Here is an 18,998-nt window from a genome sequence, read left to right on the forward strand (position 1 = left end):
TCAGAAATGTCTGGGAAAATAGAGTTTGTCAGAAAATGCTACTGAGTATGGTATCTCTTCTCGTAAGCCCTCTAGAGTGCAGTTTTGGGGCGTTGTTATCGTGGAATACCCACTTGCGAAGCAAAAAGCTGGTGCTGAGCGTTAGTTTTAGCCCTGAGCAGACTGGAGTGGCCAGTTACTTAGCAAGCCAACTATTTATGTCAAAAGCGTTCCTGAAGGAGAGAAGTTTTTCCTGTTAGGCTCCGGGCGAGCCGGCCGGGCCGGAGCTGCCGGCCCTGCGCGTTTCGGTCGCTGTTCCGCCGGACCGGGGCTGCCGGCCCTGCGCGTTTCGGTCGCTGTTCCGCTGGGCCGGAGCTGCCGGCCCTGCGCGTTTCGGTCGCTGTTCCGCCGGGCCGGAGCTGCCGGCCTCGCGCGTTTCGGCCGCCGTTCCGCCGGGGCGGTGCCGGCCGGGCCGGAGCTGCCGGCCCCGCGCGTTTCGGCCGCTGTTCGGCCGGACCGGAGCTGCCGGCCCCGTGCGTTTCGGCCGCCGTTCCGCCGGGGCGGTGTCGGCCGCGCTGGGCGCCGCCCGCCTGACGAGATCGCGGCGCGACGGCGCCATTTCCTGCCGGCGGGGCCGGGCAGGAGCCGATGGCCTCGCAGGACGTCCTCAGCCAGACCACCCGGCTGGCCTCCTCCAGCGCCTTGCTGCAGGTGCGGGGCCGCCCTGGGCCGCCTCCCTCCTCCTCCTCCTGCGCAGCGCCTGGGGGGAGGCGCCTCAGCCCCGCTCGGCCCGCAGGTGCTTCCCATGCGGCTTCCTTCACAGGTGCTGTTCCGGGTGGTCACCTTCGGGCTGAACGCGTTCACTCTGCGCTACCTCTCCCGAGAGCTGATCGGCGTGGTCAACGTCAGGTGAGGAGGCGGATGGAATGCACCTGGGCAGAAAGCCGGCGTCCCACACCCCGAGCGCGCTGATGGCCCGGTGCCCGCCATCCGTGAGGCCGCGCTGGGAACACGGCTGCCGACGTGACAGGCGGTTGAACAACGTTTGTGTTTGATTGCAGGATCTGTTGCACGGTCTGTAGGGTGTGTCGCCAGTAACGCTCTGCGTAACGCTACAGAATTTGCCCTTAAGTATTTTAAAGTGTTTGCTCGTGGAATGTTTCCAATTAGGTTTTTTTGCCTTAAACAGAGGTGCTGCTGGCCTGTTTTCATGTTAAACCATCAGCTTGCTGAGGAAAAGCAGGACACAATTGTGTATTACGTGCTGTTGCTATACAGCAAACTTTGCAACTGTGGTTTTAGCTTATAATTAAAGTATTTTTACCTTTTTTTTCCTCTCTCCTCTCCTTTAGGCTAACTCTACTGTATTCAACAGTCGTCTTCCTAGCCAGGGAGGCGTTTCGCAGAGCTTGTTTGAGTGGAAGTACAAAGCGAAACTGGACCAAAACAATTAATCTGTTGTGGCTGACGTAAGATGCCTTATCATTCTTCTTCTTCAGAAATTATTTCTAATTCTTGTCTGAGAGCTCAGAAAAATGAGAGGTAATAAAATAATTACCTTAGTGAGGTAATTATTTCAGCATTAGAGCATTTAGTAGCTTCAGTTGTGTTTCAGGAAGCTGCTCAAGTCTGTTATTTCAGCATGTATGCTTGATCTGTCTTTGGAGCACTTGTGGAAGTGTATAGACAAAGGTGTTACTGGGAGCCACTTATTCTGTCACTCAGCCTGGAGTTTCATTTATGTTGTAGCTGTTAAAGGACAGCCTTGTTACACAAATGCCTAGTCATTTGGGGATTTTTTTCTTCCTCTGTCTCCTCAGTCTTGTTCTTCTGTTACTTCATATGCATTTGTGTAAGTCCTTGGATATTTTTTATCCCTTAGTTTTTTCCAAGTCTTGAGCCCTGGTGCAGTTTAGTGGCATTGCAACGTAAGTGTTTGTGTTGGATAGGAGAGATGTGGAAGGATGAAAGAAAGAATTGGAATTAAGCAGGACTAATTCATTCAACTGCAGTGTATTTATAACAGAAAGTGGATACTTCAAAGTCTATGTGAAACTGTAGCCAGAGAGTATAACACCGTATCACAGCTAAGTTGGTTGTGTCCAGGAAGCCAGAGGGAGAAACATCTCTCTGCTAGAACCTCTCAGTTAGATGTGGCTGTGAAGCCACAATAAGGTGGGTTCAAATATGGTCGGAAACGTGTCTGATGTGGTGGAAGACTACCCCTGCATGACGAAGTAGTGCTCTTCTCTCAGGTCACCTTACTGACTTCCTCAAACTGCACAACTGTTAATTAGGTCTGGGCCAGGGTTGGGAGGTTGTGTGTGGTCATTTGCATCCACATATAAAGAAGAGAGATTGTCCCTTTGGGAGGTAAGTTTAATACTTGCATTTAAAATTATTTTTTAAAATCATTTAAATCATTCTTTGTTGTATTATAATCCATTTTCTCCTGTTTGTGTTTTGAGTGGCCATTAAATAGTAGTTAACAGTCACTATGTGTACCTTTTCCTTTCCAAGTTTTTCTTCATAGAGAAGCTGAACTTAAAAAGATGAACTTTCTTGAAGGGAGCTTGATGTCAAATACCTTAGGGATCTGATAATAAGTGGGGTCAAATAGAACCTGCTGCAGTGGTATGAAACTTTCTGCACTCTGCCAGAAACATTGTGTTCCTGAAGCAGTGTCAAGAGAAAGTAATACGTGTCTGCACTCCTGTGGTTAGCTTAGCTTTTTAGCTACAGTCACTAACCAGAGAGGCTCTGAGTAAGGCATTGTGAACTGGTGTATCTGAGGTGCAGGCATGTATTTTCTTCTGCTCACTTTGCTGTCATTCTTTGGAGAAATAGTGCTTTTTTTTTCTGGAGGAGTGAGGCTAGCAGTTGGAATAGTGGTATCTCTTCCAGCAAGATCCAACAAAGCTTGCCTGCCAAACCCCTGGTAACCACAGACTACAAAAATTGCAAAGAGTGAGGGCTTTTTAGTACTCTGCAGGCTCATAAGGAGTCAGAATTGTTCAGTCCTAAGGAATAAGAAATGTAGATAGTTCACCTTACATTAGATTCTTGAGTCGAAAATAGACAAGTAAAAAATGTTTTCTGTCTTGTAGAAGTGTACTTTAAATTTGTGCATTACAAAAAAAGTTTCCTTGGTACTGTAATAATAGAAATGAATTCCTCAGGGCTTCCTCCCCCCATTGTTATGGCACTATGTGAAATATTAATCTAATTTTCATGTGATTTTTTTTCTGCTTATGTAACATTTCTGTTGATTGTTTTTATGTTAACTTTTTAGAGTTCCTCTTGGTGTTTTTTGGTCTATTTTCTTGGGCTTAGTCTGGCTACACTTGCTTGAAGTACCTGATCCTTCTGTGGTTCCTCATTATCAGGCTGGTGTAGTGACATTTGGTCTTTCTGCAATTATCGAGCTTCTGGGAGAGCCGCTCTGGGTTTTAGCCCAAGCTCATTTGTTTGTGAGACTTAAGGTTAGTAAAATCCCTGGGGTATTTGCATAGGTGTCTAATTGTATTTCTCTCTTGAGATCTGTGAACTAGATCTTTGTATATTCAAGCATATAAACCCCCACAAAGCTATGTGTAATGTTTACTACTATATGATATAGGTGCAACTTAGAACTTTGTATCTGTTAGAGCAAGAAAGTTGTTTTATTTGGTAATTATCACCTTGCAGATTAACTGCTTAATTGTTTTTGAGTTTTAATTGGAGGGAGAGGCACAATACTTCCAAAATTTTGCATTTCAGTTGATTGTTGCATTTCAGAATTTCATAGCAACAATTGAGAACGTGATTGTCTCAAGCAAAATTTTCTCCCTTATGTCCCGTACAAAGGACTGGGAAGGTGCAGTGGAGGAATTGGGAAATGCAGGAATAGAAAAGTTTCAGAGAAATTACAGTTGAAGAAGGCCAAGTCAGCAGAAAGAAATAGTGATGAAAGTCACACTGACTTTGAAAGTCTTGTATTCCTACATAAATTTCTGTATGTGAAACTAATGTGTTTTAAGTTTGTGTACATGATTAAATTAGCAGAAAGTACACCTTTCCTGTTTTCTCTCTCTTAAAGGTAATTGCTGAAAGCCTTTCAGTGGTGTCAAAATGCATTTTGACAGTTATTTTAGTAGTCCTTTATCCTCAGTGGGGCCTCTACGTTTTTGCCTTGGCTCAGGTGGGTTACCTGTGTTCTGTTTTTCTGTAAATTCTTAATCTGAATTTTAATTTACTATTGCCTTTAACATTTAGCCTTTTAAATAGCTTAGAGGAGCTGAGATAAAATGATCCTGGGAGGTTTAAGATTTAGGACTTGTATTTAGTATTGTCCTGATACTTGTTACTGAATTGAAGCTTGGACCTTGAGCAGTTTAATGGATGTAGACAAAAGCACCTTGTACTGCCTGTGAAGGCATATTTTACAAATAAGGTTATATTATTCTGTACAGATTTTATCTTAACTTTTCTTCTTAGTCAGTTATACATTCTAATGCTTAAAGAATCTGCTTACTCCCTGGTTTCAGTATTAATGTTACAGTTAGGATTCTGCTGTGCAGAAGATTATAGTCACACATAACTTCATCAGCCTCTACCACCAACCTGTATCACCTTTCCCAAAACTGCTAGTCACGTACAACTGAGTTTAAAACTTTCTTAGATATATTAGCACCTGAAAAATAGAGTTGTTGCCTGTGCAGTATTGCTTGCTTAGAAATGAAAATGTGACCCACCTCAGATGTGGACATCCGATTATGTTTTGTGCAGTGGCTGTAGTAAGTAGCTTATAACTGGTCAAGAAAGACAGGTAGACGATAGCTGCTCTGTCAAGTTGGTTTTTTGGCTGAGTGAATGATTGCTTTATAATTGGATTTTAATACTGAATAGAACATAGAAGTTGGTAAAGGCCTATGATAAACCTAGAGGTTACAGAAAAAAAATCAACAGCATTCTCAGTGGAAGAGTTTACTGTATTTAAATTTTGACAGGTATAAGAACTACCTATTATTACTTATCCTCACTAATTTTGGTACTCTAGCACGTTATTCTGCATTTGTAAGTTCATTTTATATCAATGTTTGCTTTTCTTCTTTCTTTTTCTATCCTTACAGATTTTATATGTCAGTGTTCTGGTTATGTGTTATGTAATTTATTTTGTCACGTTTCTGGGGTCTCCTGAAGCAACAAAGAAGTCATTTCCAATTGCTAGAATAAAAGCTCTGTTACCTAATATGGTGGAAGATGAGGTAGGTTGCACAGTTCAGCTTGTTTGAGTTCTTTATCTGCAACAACAGTGATTTTAGTCAAGGAAAAAAGTATTTCCTAGATCAGAGTGATATTGGTCCTTGAATTTAGGGATATTTTAGTGTAATTGTTAATAGATATGACATTTTGGGGTTTTGTCATAGTACAACTGCAGCTAGCCTAGAAGAGTGTTGTGCCAGCTTTATATTTTCTATTTCTACTCTGCAGTTGCCATTCTGTTTGTTACATCTCAGTACTTTTTTTCAGACCTTTGTTAACTGGAAGGAAGCACGGTTGACTTGGAGTTTCTTCAAACAATCATTCTTGAAACAGATTTTGACAGAAGGTGAGGATTGACGTATAGCTGTGATGGAGAAGAACTCATGAATACTATTTACAAAATTGACTTAGAGCTTCAGAAGTTCTGGGGGATGCGTGGGCACGTGAGTCTGAGATTGTTGCCAACAGATGTTACCAACCTGATTGACATTTTAGAGGGTATTCTGTGTTAGATGCTGTCTCATTTGATTTGTTTTCTTGAGTACTTAATGTTGGAAGAGCCTGAACAAATACTGGGAAAGCTTTAGGGACATTTTCTTAAGATCTTTGTTTTGAACTTGCAGGTGAACGATATGTGATGACTTTTCTGAATGTGTTGAATTTTGGAGATCAGGGTGAGTGTGATGGTATTGTGGAATGGTGGCACAGTTTTCTTCATCTCTGCTCTTGAAAATCAGAATTTTCAAAGTCTTGGTGATCAAGAGAGATATAAAAAAGAATTTAATTTCAGATTGTGGACTTTATTTTATTCTCTGAATCAAAACTTTCCAGTTGGATGTGTGATACTGTGCATCTTGTTTCTTTGTTTTAAAGTCATTAGTATCTGGTCTATTACAGCTGTCTGTCTTCAGTGTTTAGAATTCTGTTTTACCACTGTTTCCTGTCCTGCTTTGCATCTCAAAGTTGAATTATGTCCTGTAAAAGAATTCAGTGCAGTTAGAGTTATGTGTGGCAGTGGCTGTTCAGATGACTGAGTTGACAGCACCTCAGATCTTTATAGCTTGGGGAAGGAAAACAGGCTGTTATTGTTTGCCCACTGTTTGAGGTTTCTTGGATAGTTTGAGTTACTTGTAATTGTTGGCAGTAGTATGTTGTATATATAAATAGTTGGTACATGTGCTTGCTGCCAGGAACTGTGTCAGTCTGACCCACCTCTCCTGCAGAACAGTTGAGATGCCACTTACTTGAAAGATCTTTAAATGTGCAATGAGTACAAAAATACCCTTATTCTCAAAATGTTGGGAAACATTTGTTCCAAGTCCTATGAAATCAACCAGAACCACCTTCTGTTATTTCACTGTGCTTATATAAAGCACTTATCCATATGCCTGACTTCGTGTATTCCCAATGACTGTACTCTCTGTGTGTATATATGTATACACACACATAGATGTCTTAGCAGGTTTGGAGTAGTATCTTGCTGAGGATGGAAGTGCTGATAAAATGATTACTCTTCCACTTCAGTGAAAGCAAGGAACCACCTCTCACTAAGAATAGATACTTTTCTCCAGGATCAGTAAATCCTTACGTTCCTGTTTTCATTCAATGAAACTATCAGGATCTTTTAACTTCCTCTACAGTGAGAATTTTAAATATGACTTGGTACTACTAGAGTCACATCTGTGTAGTTGATGCTTTAGTTCTAGCTTTGCCATCCATGAGCAAGCCTTGCAATTTTGAGCTGTAGTTGCTGTGACTGTCAGAATTTTTAGGGAATGCTGCTTTCATGTTGTACTAAATTCCACCTGTTTCTTCTGTGTTTGGTGGAAATGTTAAATTGAATTCTATGTCACGGTTGAAGACTTGGAATTAAAATGTGCCTAAAAAAAATACAGGTTACTGCTATGTTGTTTCTTGTTTTGTTTAATTTTTAAAGGTGTATATGATATTGTGAATAATCTTGGTTCACTGGTGGCCAGGTTTATCTTTTTGCCTATTGAGGAGAGTTTTTATGTCTTCTTTGCAAAAGTGTTGGAAAGAGGGAAGAATGTAAAGGATCAGAAGCAGGTATGTTCATTTTTAATTAATTGAATGCTGTATTTTTGTTACAGATAAGTTGCATCACAGAAGTGTGACTGATGGAAGAGTGTGTTTAAATTTGAGTATAAAGGCTGCTAAAATTGAGAAGTTCAAGTGGAGAACAAAAAGAAAAGAGAATAGATTAAATGCTAATGAAATAGAAGTGAAGATATATGGTGGCATAATACTGCCTAGTGTTAGAACTGAAGTTAACATCATCTGCTCATGACTGTCTGATGTAAGCCCTAGTGTACTGTGTATTTCCAGATAGGCAATTATTTAAATAATGAAAGCATATTATTTCTAATAAATAAATGCTGTCTGAAAATACTTGTTTTATTGAAAACATAAGTAACTGTTTAGTACTTAACAGTAGTGTTTCCAAAGAGTGCAGTTTTAGGAAGAAAAGACTAATTTTTCTTCAGTTTTGAATTGTGTGTGGAATATTACTGGTCAAACAAATGAGATCCTTGTTCCACAGAACAGCATTCATGCATGCTCTAGGTAAGAAATTCTTATCAGTCACAAAGATCAGCCTGGACTTTTGTCTCATACTAGGACAGTAATCCTGCTGCTCGTAATGTAGCATACTGTTAAACAAATGCCATGCTTCAGGTCACTAAGAAAGCTGTCCATATATGCATATTTTATATGTAATGTACCTGATAGATATAACTGGCAAAATGGTAATGTATTTTCACTGTATGCAGTGAAATCCCAGTACGTTACAAGAATTACAGGAATGCTGGTTGTAATGAGGTAGTAAACCTGACAAGTTGCTTGTTCTGGTGTGGCAAATCCTGTAGTCTTATGCAGCAATAAATATCTGACCCTCCTGCTGACTCAGACTAGGCTGTGGGCTGTGCTCTTCTTTGCTCTTTACTGACTCTCAAACAGGTGCAAGTGCTGAACAGACATGTTTATGGCTAATAATTGTGTATGTTTTGTGATGAGTAAAACACAGAATGGAATAACAAATATATAGAAATTGTTACAAGTTAAAACCAGACATATGAATAATTCCATAACAAAGGGCAAGTTTCACTCCATTTTACCCTGTGCAAACATTTTTTTTCTGTCAAGTAGATTTTCAACATAAAAATAGCTATTACATTGACTCTGATCCATGTCATGGATTGAATGGTTTTTTTTCAGGATGATGTAGCAATGGCTGCAAATGTATTGGAGTTGCTGTTGAAACTTGTACTTCTCATTGGTCTTACCATCACAGTTTTTGGTTATGCATATTCTCAGCTGGCTCTGGATATTTATGGAGGCTCCATGCTCAGTTCTGGAACAGGTAAATGTTTGCAGAACTAGTAAAGAAGCCATTCTTTAAAAAGAGAAACTGCAGCTGCTACAATTTTTTCTGTGTATCGGCAGGGTTTTTTCCTGTAAAACTACTATGGAAATCAGTGACTTAGCTTGAATGAATCTAGAACTGATGCCCTTGTAATAGCATCTTTAACATGTAAGCACCTTAAACTGAAATATACTGAGGAGCAATAAGTAAGAATGATCAGGATGGAGCTCTAACTTCCTGCAATTTCACGTGGTTGGAAAAGAACATTTTAAAGAGGTGTTTGACTACTCCATGATGTAAAATTGCTAACTCTAGCTGTTTAAAATAACAGCCCCCACCTCAATCCAATATAACAAATTTGAACCAAAAAATCTGTGGTTTTAGCATAGAAATAGTAATACTTATAGTGCTAAACCATTTAATGGTAACAAACTTACTGTAGTTGTACGTGATGAGAGGTAAGTTTTACAAACCTGTCTACAGGAGCAGTCAAGGAATTTGTAGATCACCTTGGGTTTTCAGGAGTGAAAGTAAAGGTTTGTTTAATTCCTTCTTGAAATGTAAACATGTAAGTTTTAGCCTGGCATTTGGAGTTGTTTCAGTGGTTTGTCACTTGACCTACAGTAGCTCCTGCTAGAAAAAACAATCTGCCTTGTGTGGCTGAGCCCTGTGTAATGACTCAGTTCCTCGCTTGATCTATTTTGGATGAAGATCTAGCTGCCTCTTAGAGTAGTTTTTTTGTTGCATTCCTGTCTGGAAATTTTGCCTGTGTGCCATTGTGGGAGAGTTGTAACTTGCATTTTTCATTTCACATTTATTACAATTAAGAGAAAGTTGCAGAGAAGATGAAAGCATGTCACAGTGCATGGTGCTGAAGACAGTTGCACCTTCAAACCATAACTATAACAATTGTGTAATGCTTATTAAAACAAATTGCAATTACCTTATCAAATGGTATTAGCACTGAAGGTATTCTAACTCTGTGGACACTTTTCTGTTAAGCATTTAGATGCTTCTGCTTTAGACCCTTGTATGTTCTTTGGAAGCTGATGCTCAATTTCCGTAGTGATTTTTAAGGAAAATCCTGTGGCTGCATAGCAAAGAAAAAATGTTAATGACTTCTGCATGTTGTTCTGAGTTGTGTTGCTGCTGTTTATCAGGCTCTGAAAGAAAATGTTGTGAAAAATTGTCATTTTAGACTGCAGCAATCAACACTTTTTATGAAGAAAATGGGTTTTGTTCCTCTTTCTCTTAAAAAATGGGTGTCTGGACCTAATCTTTTAGACATGCTTACTTGACTGAAAAGGCCAATGTTTAGGAATGTGGATACAAGTCAAGTGATTCACAAGCAATTTTATCTTTTTACCTAATGTGTGAAAATGAAATGTTGAGCACAAGCATTGATTTAGTTGACTAGAGATTTGGGGTTTTTTCTTGCTTTTTTCCCCCCCGATTGTTCTCTAGTCTGACGTTTTTATGTGTATTCGAAAGTCTTCAGCTCTGTCCCATGTCTGCAGTGTATTTACTGCTCACTGGACAGTTATTCTTTGGAAGGAAACAAGAGACTCAGTAGTAGGAGTTACATTGCTGCCATCAATCAGGAATATTCAGGAATGTTAGTTAAAAAGCCGTGGTGAACAGCCTTTATGGTTTTCTTACTGTTGTGTTCAAAATATAAATTTTAGTGCTTTTAGTACCTCACAGTGACTACCAGCCCAATTTCAACAAATGACTGTACAAGAGAAGGTTTAGATTGTTAAATACCAATGTTTAATTAGGTAATCCCCTTTAATAAAGTCTTTTTTTTAATGAATATATTTTCTGTTACTATAATAACTGATATTTTTGGTGATTTGAGTTTTAGTTGTAGTTTTCTTTTGTCTTGTCAAGATAACCTAGACAGCAAAACTTGTTCATATTAAGTTGTCTACATTATTATTGATAACATTACAATTTCTGTCTCTTTAATGTCTATGAAGATAAAAACAGTGTGGTTCTATCAAATAAATAATAATCTGCTTATTGTTCTAATGTGTTTTTAGGTCCAGATCTCCTTCGATGCTACTCTTTGTATGTCCTGTTTCTTGCTGTCAATGGAGTAACAGAATGTTTTACATTTGCTTTGATGTGCAAAGAAGAGGTAGACAGGTAGGAAGTAGTGTTTCCAGAATATTCCTGTCATTAACCTGCATATGGTTTGCTTGGGAGTTCAGTATGTTAACAGAACAATAGTTCTATGGGGATATGTGCTTGGAAATGCTTTTTTTCCAAACAGCAAATTTTTGTCAGCAGATGAAAAATTGTTTTCCTTGACTCAAGAGCCAGGTGCAACAGAAAGGCAAGCAAACATACACTACTTCTGGGTTTTTTACATGCTTATGTTTATTGATGAGCATTCATCTTCTTAAAATTTACTTGCACCAATCACTTCATAGCATCATTACATTTGAAATTGGCATTAAAGTATCTTGCCCCAGTGAAAACCAACTATTTAGCTGTCAGTATGTAGATTCAGATGTGAAAACTTTAGCAGGTGTTTTAAGTGTTTGTATAAAAAAATCAGAAATAAAAAGACTGTTAAATCAGCTTTTGGTACATGGAAAGTAATTTAAATGTGGTCTTGTTTTCTGTATATATATGCTTGAAGTTTCAGTTCTTAAGATAATTGCCTTAAGACTCATTAAAGTTTTGCAACTGTGCCAGTTTTTCGCATACAGGTAGTATATATCAGGTACACTTTTGAATAATCTAGATTGTGGGTCTGAATTCAGTGGCTATCTACTTGTAGTCCAGCCTCTTAACTTCATGGTCTCCTGAGATCCCTTCCAGCCTGTTCTTGATTCTGTGTTTATCCTTGATTCTTCACTGAAGCCTGGTTGCCCAGTGCTACCATCAACCTTTTTCTGACTTAGATAGTGGCTGTCCCTTACGAGGCCTTTCCAAATTCATTCCAGTGTGATCTACTTTTCACAGTGAAATAGTATCTTTTTAGAGTTAGTGAGGGCTGCTTTCATGATGCCTTCAAAGCATGAACTTGGTTTCAAAGCTGCTGTGCAGAGCAGGAAGCAAATAATGTATTATCTTGGTGTTGAACAAATTTTAACACATACATAAAATATTTATGTATTTTAAATACACAAGTATTTACTAGCTATTGTTATTAAATTTGACTTTCTGAAATGACTGTACAGCTGCTAAGTGAAATAGCATTTCCTTCACATATCATAGTTCTTGGTTTATTTTGTTGGATGTATTTTCTGTTCTTTCAATGGATTTTTTTGACAACATCGCAGTTCTCAAATTTGTCTTCAAATAAGAGAACGTGTAAAAGTAAGAGAATTTGTTCCTGATTTCAGAAGAGGAATTGTGGTATTTCTTCAAAGATAAACTTGATAAATTAATACTGTAACTGTAGACATAATTAAATTCTTTCTTTTTTTTTTTCCTAGGTACAATTTTGTTATGCTGGCCTTGTCTTTCACATTTCTGTGCATTTCTTATTTCTTGACCCACTGGTATGGCAGTATAGGCTTTATCCTTGCCAACTGCTTTAACATGGGCATTCGAATAGCTCATAGCATCCACTATATCTATGATTACTTCAAAGAAAGCACTTACAGACCTTTGACAGGCTTGCTTCCCTCACCGTTCTTGGTACTCATTTATATCCTGAGTGGAGTGATCACTGGTTTCTCAGAGGTAAGCATCTTTCTCAGATGATACTTTCACTGTGAAAGTGTCAAATAACTTTTGTGACTACAATCAGAAAAATACCATTAACCAAAAAAGACTTATAGGATAGGCCAGAAGACTTCCATTACAGGCAAGGTAAGATATAAGGTCAAAGAGATTTTATCTTGATACAAAGTAAACTCTGCCACGTCTAGAAGGTGTATCTGACAAGTAAAATAAATGTTAACACATTTCTGCTGTCTGTAGATAAGGTCTTAGCTCTTAATAATTGAAATTTTATGGTGCACTAAGAAATACTTGTTAAAAATTAAATAATAAAGAAATGATAGAGAAAAAACATCCAAAACAGGAAGAGAAACAAAAATTGCCAAGAACATATTTATCACATTTATTTAGGCTGTAAGAAGGTAATTGTGCAGACTAATTATTACATAGATGGTAGCATTTCAGTTTCAAAAATCTGATGAATAGAAAATCCATTTATGCCTTAGGGGAGCTTTGTATTTTGGAACAGGAGATATCCAGTGGGGTTTTGTTACAAAATAGCTTAATGGGTTGCTGTGAAGTAGCAGGCTTGTGTGATACCACCAGCAGAGTTTTCCTAATAGCTCAATTAACATATTTCTGTATGCCAGTTAATAACTTCCATATTTATCAAGTGCCTACTGAATGCTTCCTTTATGCTGGCAGAATTTACTTAAGAAAGCAAGTGTTTTGGATACAAAGGATGATTTATTGTAGGACCAGTGCATGTGACAATACCATGCTCAGCTTGATCATGGTATTACCATGGTCAAGAGAGCTGTTGGACCTTATTTTTTACTGAGACAGTAAACCTACTTTGTGCTGGTGAATTTTCCTGCAGTTACTTCTTTCCTTTGCTGTAGGTGTTGTTCTGCTGCGACAAGGGTTGGATGGGCAGACTGATTCACATCAGCATGGGCGCGCTGTGCTTTGCAGCAACCATCGTTACTATGTTCTGCACAGAGACCAAGCTGATCCACTTTGTCAGAAGTCAGTTCCTCTCCCGGTATATGAAGAAAGGAACGTGAATTGCTCATATGAAGAACAGTTCTTGTACATGCTTGCAATAAAAGGCAGTATTTTTTACATAAGATATGTATGGAAAAAGGTTTCTACATGTGTTTGTTGGAAGTATTGGTATGGGGATGACAATGTAAAAAGATTACCAGCTGTTATTTCATCTTGTAACTGGTCAGTGCAGTGAAAGAGAGCTGAGTAATGTTTTCTTTATGCATAATTATTATCTAAGCTTTTCTACAAACAGCCTCTTTGGTAATGAATGAAGATCTAAGATAACACCCTTCTGACATAACCTAGTTAGACTTCATGTAGAGAGCTCCCATTTTTACCAATGGAGAGTACATGTTGAAGACATCATATGGTTTACATCTTAACATGTCATTAAGAATGCCTTATTTGGTATTGTGGGCTGCTTAACTGGTTGGAAAATAAAAAACCCATCAAATAAAACAAAAGCTGAAGAAAACACTGGGCTATGGACCAATAGAATGTAATTGTTATTGAAGAAGAACTTAATGTGGGGCAGAGAGATTGAGTTGTCAGTGTTTTGAAGTGTAAAAATGGTGAGCAGAAAATTATGACGTTTACAAGTGAAGTAATGGACTATACAACCTGTATCCATGCTGGCTGTGAAAGGCTATTTCATTCAGTGTACTATTCATGTATGAATGCTATTGATTAACTTGTCAAAAACACTCTGAAGCATTAGCTAAAAGAAGAAAAGCAGCTTGAGCAGTGTTTTACAGAAGATGTTAAGTACATTGGCACTGACACTGAACTTGCAGAAGGTTTATCATAAAACTACTTACTTTCCCTCCATTGTCATTTGGTTTTTTTTATGAGATTTTAAAAGCCAGCATGAACAAAAATGTTTTAATAAAAGTTTTGTCTTGTCTGTGAAATCAAATGTTAAATATATTTAATAAGATTTTTTTTGAGGATTTATCCATGTTGGAACTTTCACTATTGGATAGAAGAATGCTCCTTTTTGTTGGAATTTCTTTCACATCTTGTTCCTTATTTTGTTTGATCTTAACCTGTGTATTGATTTTTCTTTTTTTAATTGTTGAAAATCTGGACATTCAGAAGCTGTAAAATTAGATGTTAGGCTGCTGGTTTAGGCTTACTAATGGTGTGTTTTATTGTTGGTCTAAGATCTGAATTTGGCAGTTTCAGAACATACAAGTGGCAGATCGTAATGGCCAGTATTCCCTTTGCAGCATTTGGATGGACCAAAAGGTGTCAAGTGATGAAAAAATATTTGCTGAGACATGTGCAATTGAAAGCTTTTAGTTTAATTCTGTAGCAGCTCTGCAGATCTTGACAATGCTTATAAAACATATACTTCACTGTAATGGCATTGTGGAGTTCATCCTGGTAACTGCAGTTCACAATACGAAACGACTTCTGCTCTCACTGTCTTCAGTGTGGTACTGTTGGAAACATTTTCCAAACTGACAGTTTTCACTTGGAGAGTATCGCCAGAGATAACTTTATATGAGAATTTGGTGACTGAAAAGTGATCACAGAGAAGTGGAAAATATAACAGTGGAAGAGAAGAGTGTGATTGCTTGGCTAATGGTGGTGTCTCCATTGCTTGGCTGGAAGGTAGTACATGAGACTTGATGATTCTTCTGAAGTTGTTATGACATCTGTAAAAATAAAACAAACTCTACATCACTGTGTCCTGTTAAGCCAATTTGGCAGTTCTTTGCTTTTTAAATTGTCTCGTCTGACTTATCGCTGCTTTTTTCTCTTGTTTCCATCAGGTGTGGAGTTTGTTATGAAGTGCAGCTCCATATATTGCAGAGGGTTGAAACTTCTCTGTTAAAAATTGTCAACACATACAGTTTCTTTTCCTTGTTCATAATTGGTGAAAAAAACCCAAACCCAAGGCAATTAAACTTGTGGATTCTTTTTAGGACCTGTCTTTTTCTTCATGTCTTGGGGACCTTACTGTGGGAATATCACTATCTGTACGGTGAATTGTAATAACTACTTGGAATGAGAAATTCTGTGTAGCCCTGTACTTGAATTGCTTTGTAAATGGAAGAGGTTTTTGTACAAAATGAGCTTGAAATCATGCTGTCTAGACAGATGATCCCAGCTGTGTACAGTGGTGTTACTTCTGCTACTAGGTTTGTCATAAACAGGGCAATGTTAGATCTCGTCGTTCAATCAGTAAGCCCTTTGGTTTCATCAATAATTTTTTAACATAAATGCTGTGTATGAATCTAAAGAGAAGTTTAGAAATTTAATTTGTTTGGTTTCATATTGGAAAAGGTTATAAATGTCCTTTGCATCTCATCAAGTAATTGCAATTTCATATGAATCAGGAAGACGTTGAAGGTGGCCTCATCATGGCTTATTTGCAAATGAAGGATACATTTCTCATGTAAATTTGATCTGAAAGCAGTTCAGTTATAGTTGGCTGGCTTTAGTGTTTGGGGTGTTTTTTTTCATGTGTTTTATGTGGCAGGAACTATGAAGCTATATCCAGGTTTCATATTTATCTGTGTGATCCTTAATGTGAAAGGTGTTAATTGCTTCAGTTCTAAAGAAGCAAACTGTCAAACTCAGGGACAATGTTGAGATTGAACTTGACCAAATTTCACTTTTGTTTACAGTTTTGTGAGTCTGTCAAAGACATAATGGGATGCTTATCTATAAATTCTATGAATCTGTTGTGCAGTGTTCTTGAAATCCTTTAGTTCAAGCCAAAGGAGAATGCAAGTGTTTTCTTTGGAGAAAAAGTTAATTATTTCATACATAGTGATGATTTGTTTTTAATAGTGTATGAAAGCCTTTCAAACAACTGTCAGATACCATGGTTACATAATAGAATAACACTGAGTAAAATTTATTTCCCTTAACATTTTTGTTTTGTCTTCCAGTGAGGCTTACTAGAGTGTTCTCTGTATCTTTGGTACAATTGGTACTTAAATTGGGTTGATTTTTCTACAATCTTGTAGGTACAAATTAATTTTTCAACCACACACATTCATAAAATCTACTTGTAGTATTTCTGTGAGAAGTGGCATCATTGTAGTCGCATTTTTCCCTCTTTTATTTTTGCTGATATAAGTTTGAACATATATCATGGTTCAGCACCCATAAGAGGTGTTGAGTTCTTAGTCTGTGTGAAGGGTTGTCTGAGTGCCAAGTTCCTTGAGTCATAATTTGCTGGCTTCTGGGTAGTGCTTAAATCTCAACTTGGAAGTGATTTTTGTGGATTTTATATTTCTGACTGTTTGAACATTACACTTTTTTGTGGTTTAATTACCCATATTTTAAAGCTAGTACTGGAGAGAGAGGATCTGAGCTTTTTGAACTGTACCAGTGCATTAATAGATCTGCTGAGATGTAATGATTTTGTTCGTCACAAAATACACCACTCATTTGCATTCTGATAGTGCTATGTAAATGTAGTTCAGTTGCATTAGAAGCTTAAAATGAAGTTTTGAAGCTCTCCACATCTGATGTACAGCTGGGCCTTGGAAACTAAATGCAAGGCGTGCTCAAAAGCATTAGCAGCTGGAGGAGCTAAACAGAACTGAGAGGAAGTGCTTATCTGTTGCATTTTGGATTATTTCCACAAAAAGATGTTTTTTCTGTTTAGTTTATGGCTCTCAACTGTGGTTCATGCACAGTATTCATGACACTGCTGTCATCTAGAAGGAGGAATATTTCAATTGGGATGTCTGTAACTGCAGGCTGCTATAGTGAGCTTCATTCACAGTCTAAATGTGCACTTGCACGTGCAGCCAATGGCAGATGCTTTTCCTGTTGTAATTGTGGGGATAGGCAAAACAACTCTGATTCTCGTTTTGTCAGACTTCCTGTTTAGTTGTGGTATCTAACAGGGCTCGGTTTATTTGCTAGGTAGGTTTTATCACTCACAGATACATTTGTGTTTAGTGTGACTTGTTTCCTAACTTTCATGCCATGTCACTGAACTGAGAAAGCGGTGAGGAATGTAACCAAGAGAACAAGACATGTTACGTCTGTGATTCATTTAAGAAGAGTGAAATAATTAAAGCTGTGTTAAGAAGAAAAAATAATTCAGGGAGCAGTCCCTAAGCACAGATAAGATGTGTAAGTAGTTCTAATCTGGTAATAAACAAGAACCATATTTTGTTCTTTATGATATAGAGAGTCAGCTTCAAAATAGCAGAACAGAGCTTGGGAGAAGACTGCAGAGTTTTGCCCAGAACTTTCTTGAATGCAGAAGTATTTCAGACTCCCTCATGGCTCATCCTTGGGAGAGGGAGGAGTGTGAAACAGTGCACTGATGCTGTTCCAAAGAGACTTGCTTGTGTCAGCAACAGGCATGGTCATGTACTACCTGTGAGAAAGTCTTATGATCATTTGTGAATATCAGTTAATTCCTATGTTTGATTATTTCCTGACAGAGTTTAAGTCCTGTGTTGGTAAACAATTTATTACCAGCTCCACTGACTTGGTAATAACTAAACCAACTATCTGAATAAGTCAGCTTTGCCAGTTTCAGTGTAAAACGGTGGTTGAATCACCAGAATCCTGAGCTGCAGTGGAATGAGGAATGTGTTGGTCAGCTGGAGGTTATATTCTGGTCTGCTGTCAACCCCTGAGAGCAAGGAGTGAGATGGGAGCAAATGAGGGTTGCACAGAAAAATTTGATTGTGGCATATTTCAGTTCTGAATGCTTGACTTGGCAGTACTAATGTTACCCTAATGGAAGAAGTTTTTGTGAATAATTTTATAAAACAAGTACCATAAAGAGCACTCTTGTGCCTTCTCTTTCTCCTGTAATGATTTTTAGCAGTCTCTTGGGGGAGGTGGGGAGGTCTTGTGGTACAAGGAAGGGAAGAATGGAAATGTACCATTCTCTGCCACATGTGCAAAGAACATGGTGTCCCTCTGAGGAAAGCTCTTTAGTCTGTGAATTACTTCCATTTCTGAATGTATTTCTGTCACTGCAATTAGAACTTGTGTCTCTGCACAAGTGCTTCTCAAGGCAACTGGTAGAAGGTGCATGGAAAAAGCATAATACGCCCATGAAGTAGACAGAGTATACTTGGCCACAGGCTTTGTCATTCTGCTTTGTTGGTCAAGAAGGCTTTTATTTATACATTGAAAATTCAGGCAATAGTGTGTAATAATGCTAGGTTTTTAGTAAGAAATGGGAGGAATTGTGGGATTTAACATGTATATGTAGGAAAAGTTATGAGTGACATAGTGTAGTTGAACTGGGACATAGGTAACAACAGTGCAGGAAGATTGTACAGGTAAGTATTAGAGGGTTATATGTCAGGTAATCAAAGCTCACTCCCCTTATCTGTGTAATACTTTCAAGTTTAACCATGATTGATAAACATGATTGTTATTGATAAAACTGACCATAAAACTAATGACTCTCCTCAGAATAAAGGAAGGAATGGTAGAGGTACCTGTGGTCTGGCAACAATATCAGACATCTTAATCATGAAAGAAATTCTTTTTGTGCAAGCTGTAGGGGTTCAGAGCAAAGACTTCTGCAATGAGACTGTGCCAACAAAACACGATTCTTGGTAGTTACTGTTGTTCTTTGTCTGCTGTAACATTTATGATAAATACAAAGCTTATTAGAAGGATAAAAGTGGAACCAGTAGATATCAAGCAAATGAAGAACAGACAT

General features: G+C 38.2%; 1 protein-coding gene across 1 annotated transcript; it reads left to right on the forward strand.

Annotated features, from left to right (window-relative positions):
• The first annotated feature begins 522 nt into the window (after positions 1 to 522).
• RFT1 (RFT1 homolog) lies at positions 523 to 15,019 on the forward strand. The gene is made up of 13 exons (XM_062008338.1): positions 523 to 690; positions 803 to 888; positions 1,332 to 1,448; positions 3,272 to 3,461; positions 4,058 to 4,159; positions 5,091 to 5,225; positions 5,491 to 5,569; positions 5,847 to 5,897; positions 7,160 to 7,290; positions 8,458 to 8,602; positions 10,648 to 10,753; positions 12,055 to 12,304; positions 13,186 to 15,019. Exons 1-13 carry the CDS (start codon positions 628 to 630, stop codon positions 13,348 to 13,350), a joined length of 1,620 nt encoding a protein of 539 aa, XP_061864322.1. The 5' UTR covers positions 523 to 627; the 3' UTR covers positions 13,351 to 15,019.
• The last annotated feature ends 3,979 nt before the right edge of the window (positions 15,020 to 18,998 follow it).

Source organism: Colius striatus, chromosome 15, assembly GCF_028858725.1.
Source record: "Colius striatus isolate bColStr4 chromosome 15, bColStr4.1.hap1, whole genome shotgun sequence".
Taxonomy (NCBI): Eukaryota; Metazoa; Chordata; class Aves; order Coliiformes; family Coliidae; genus Colius; species Colius striatus.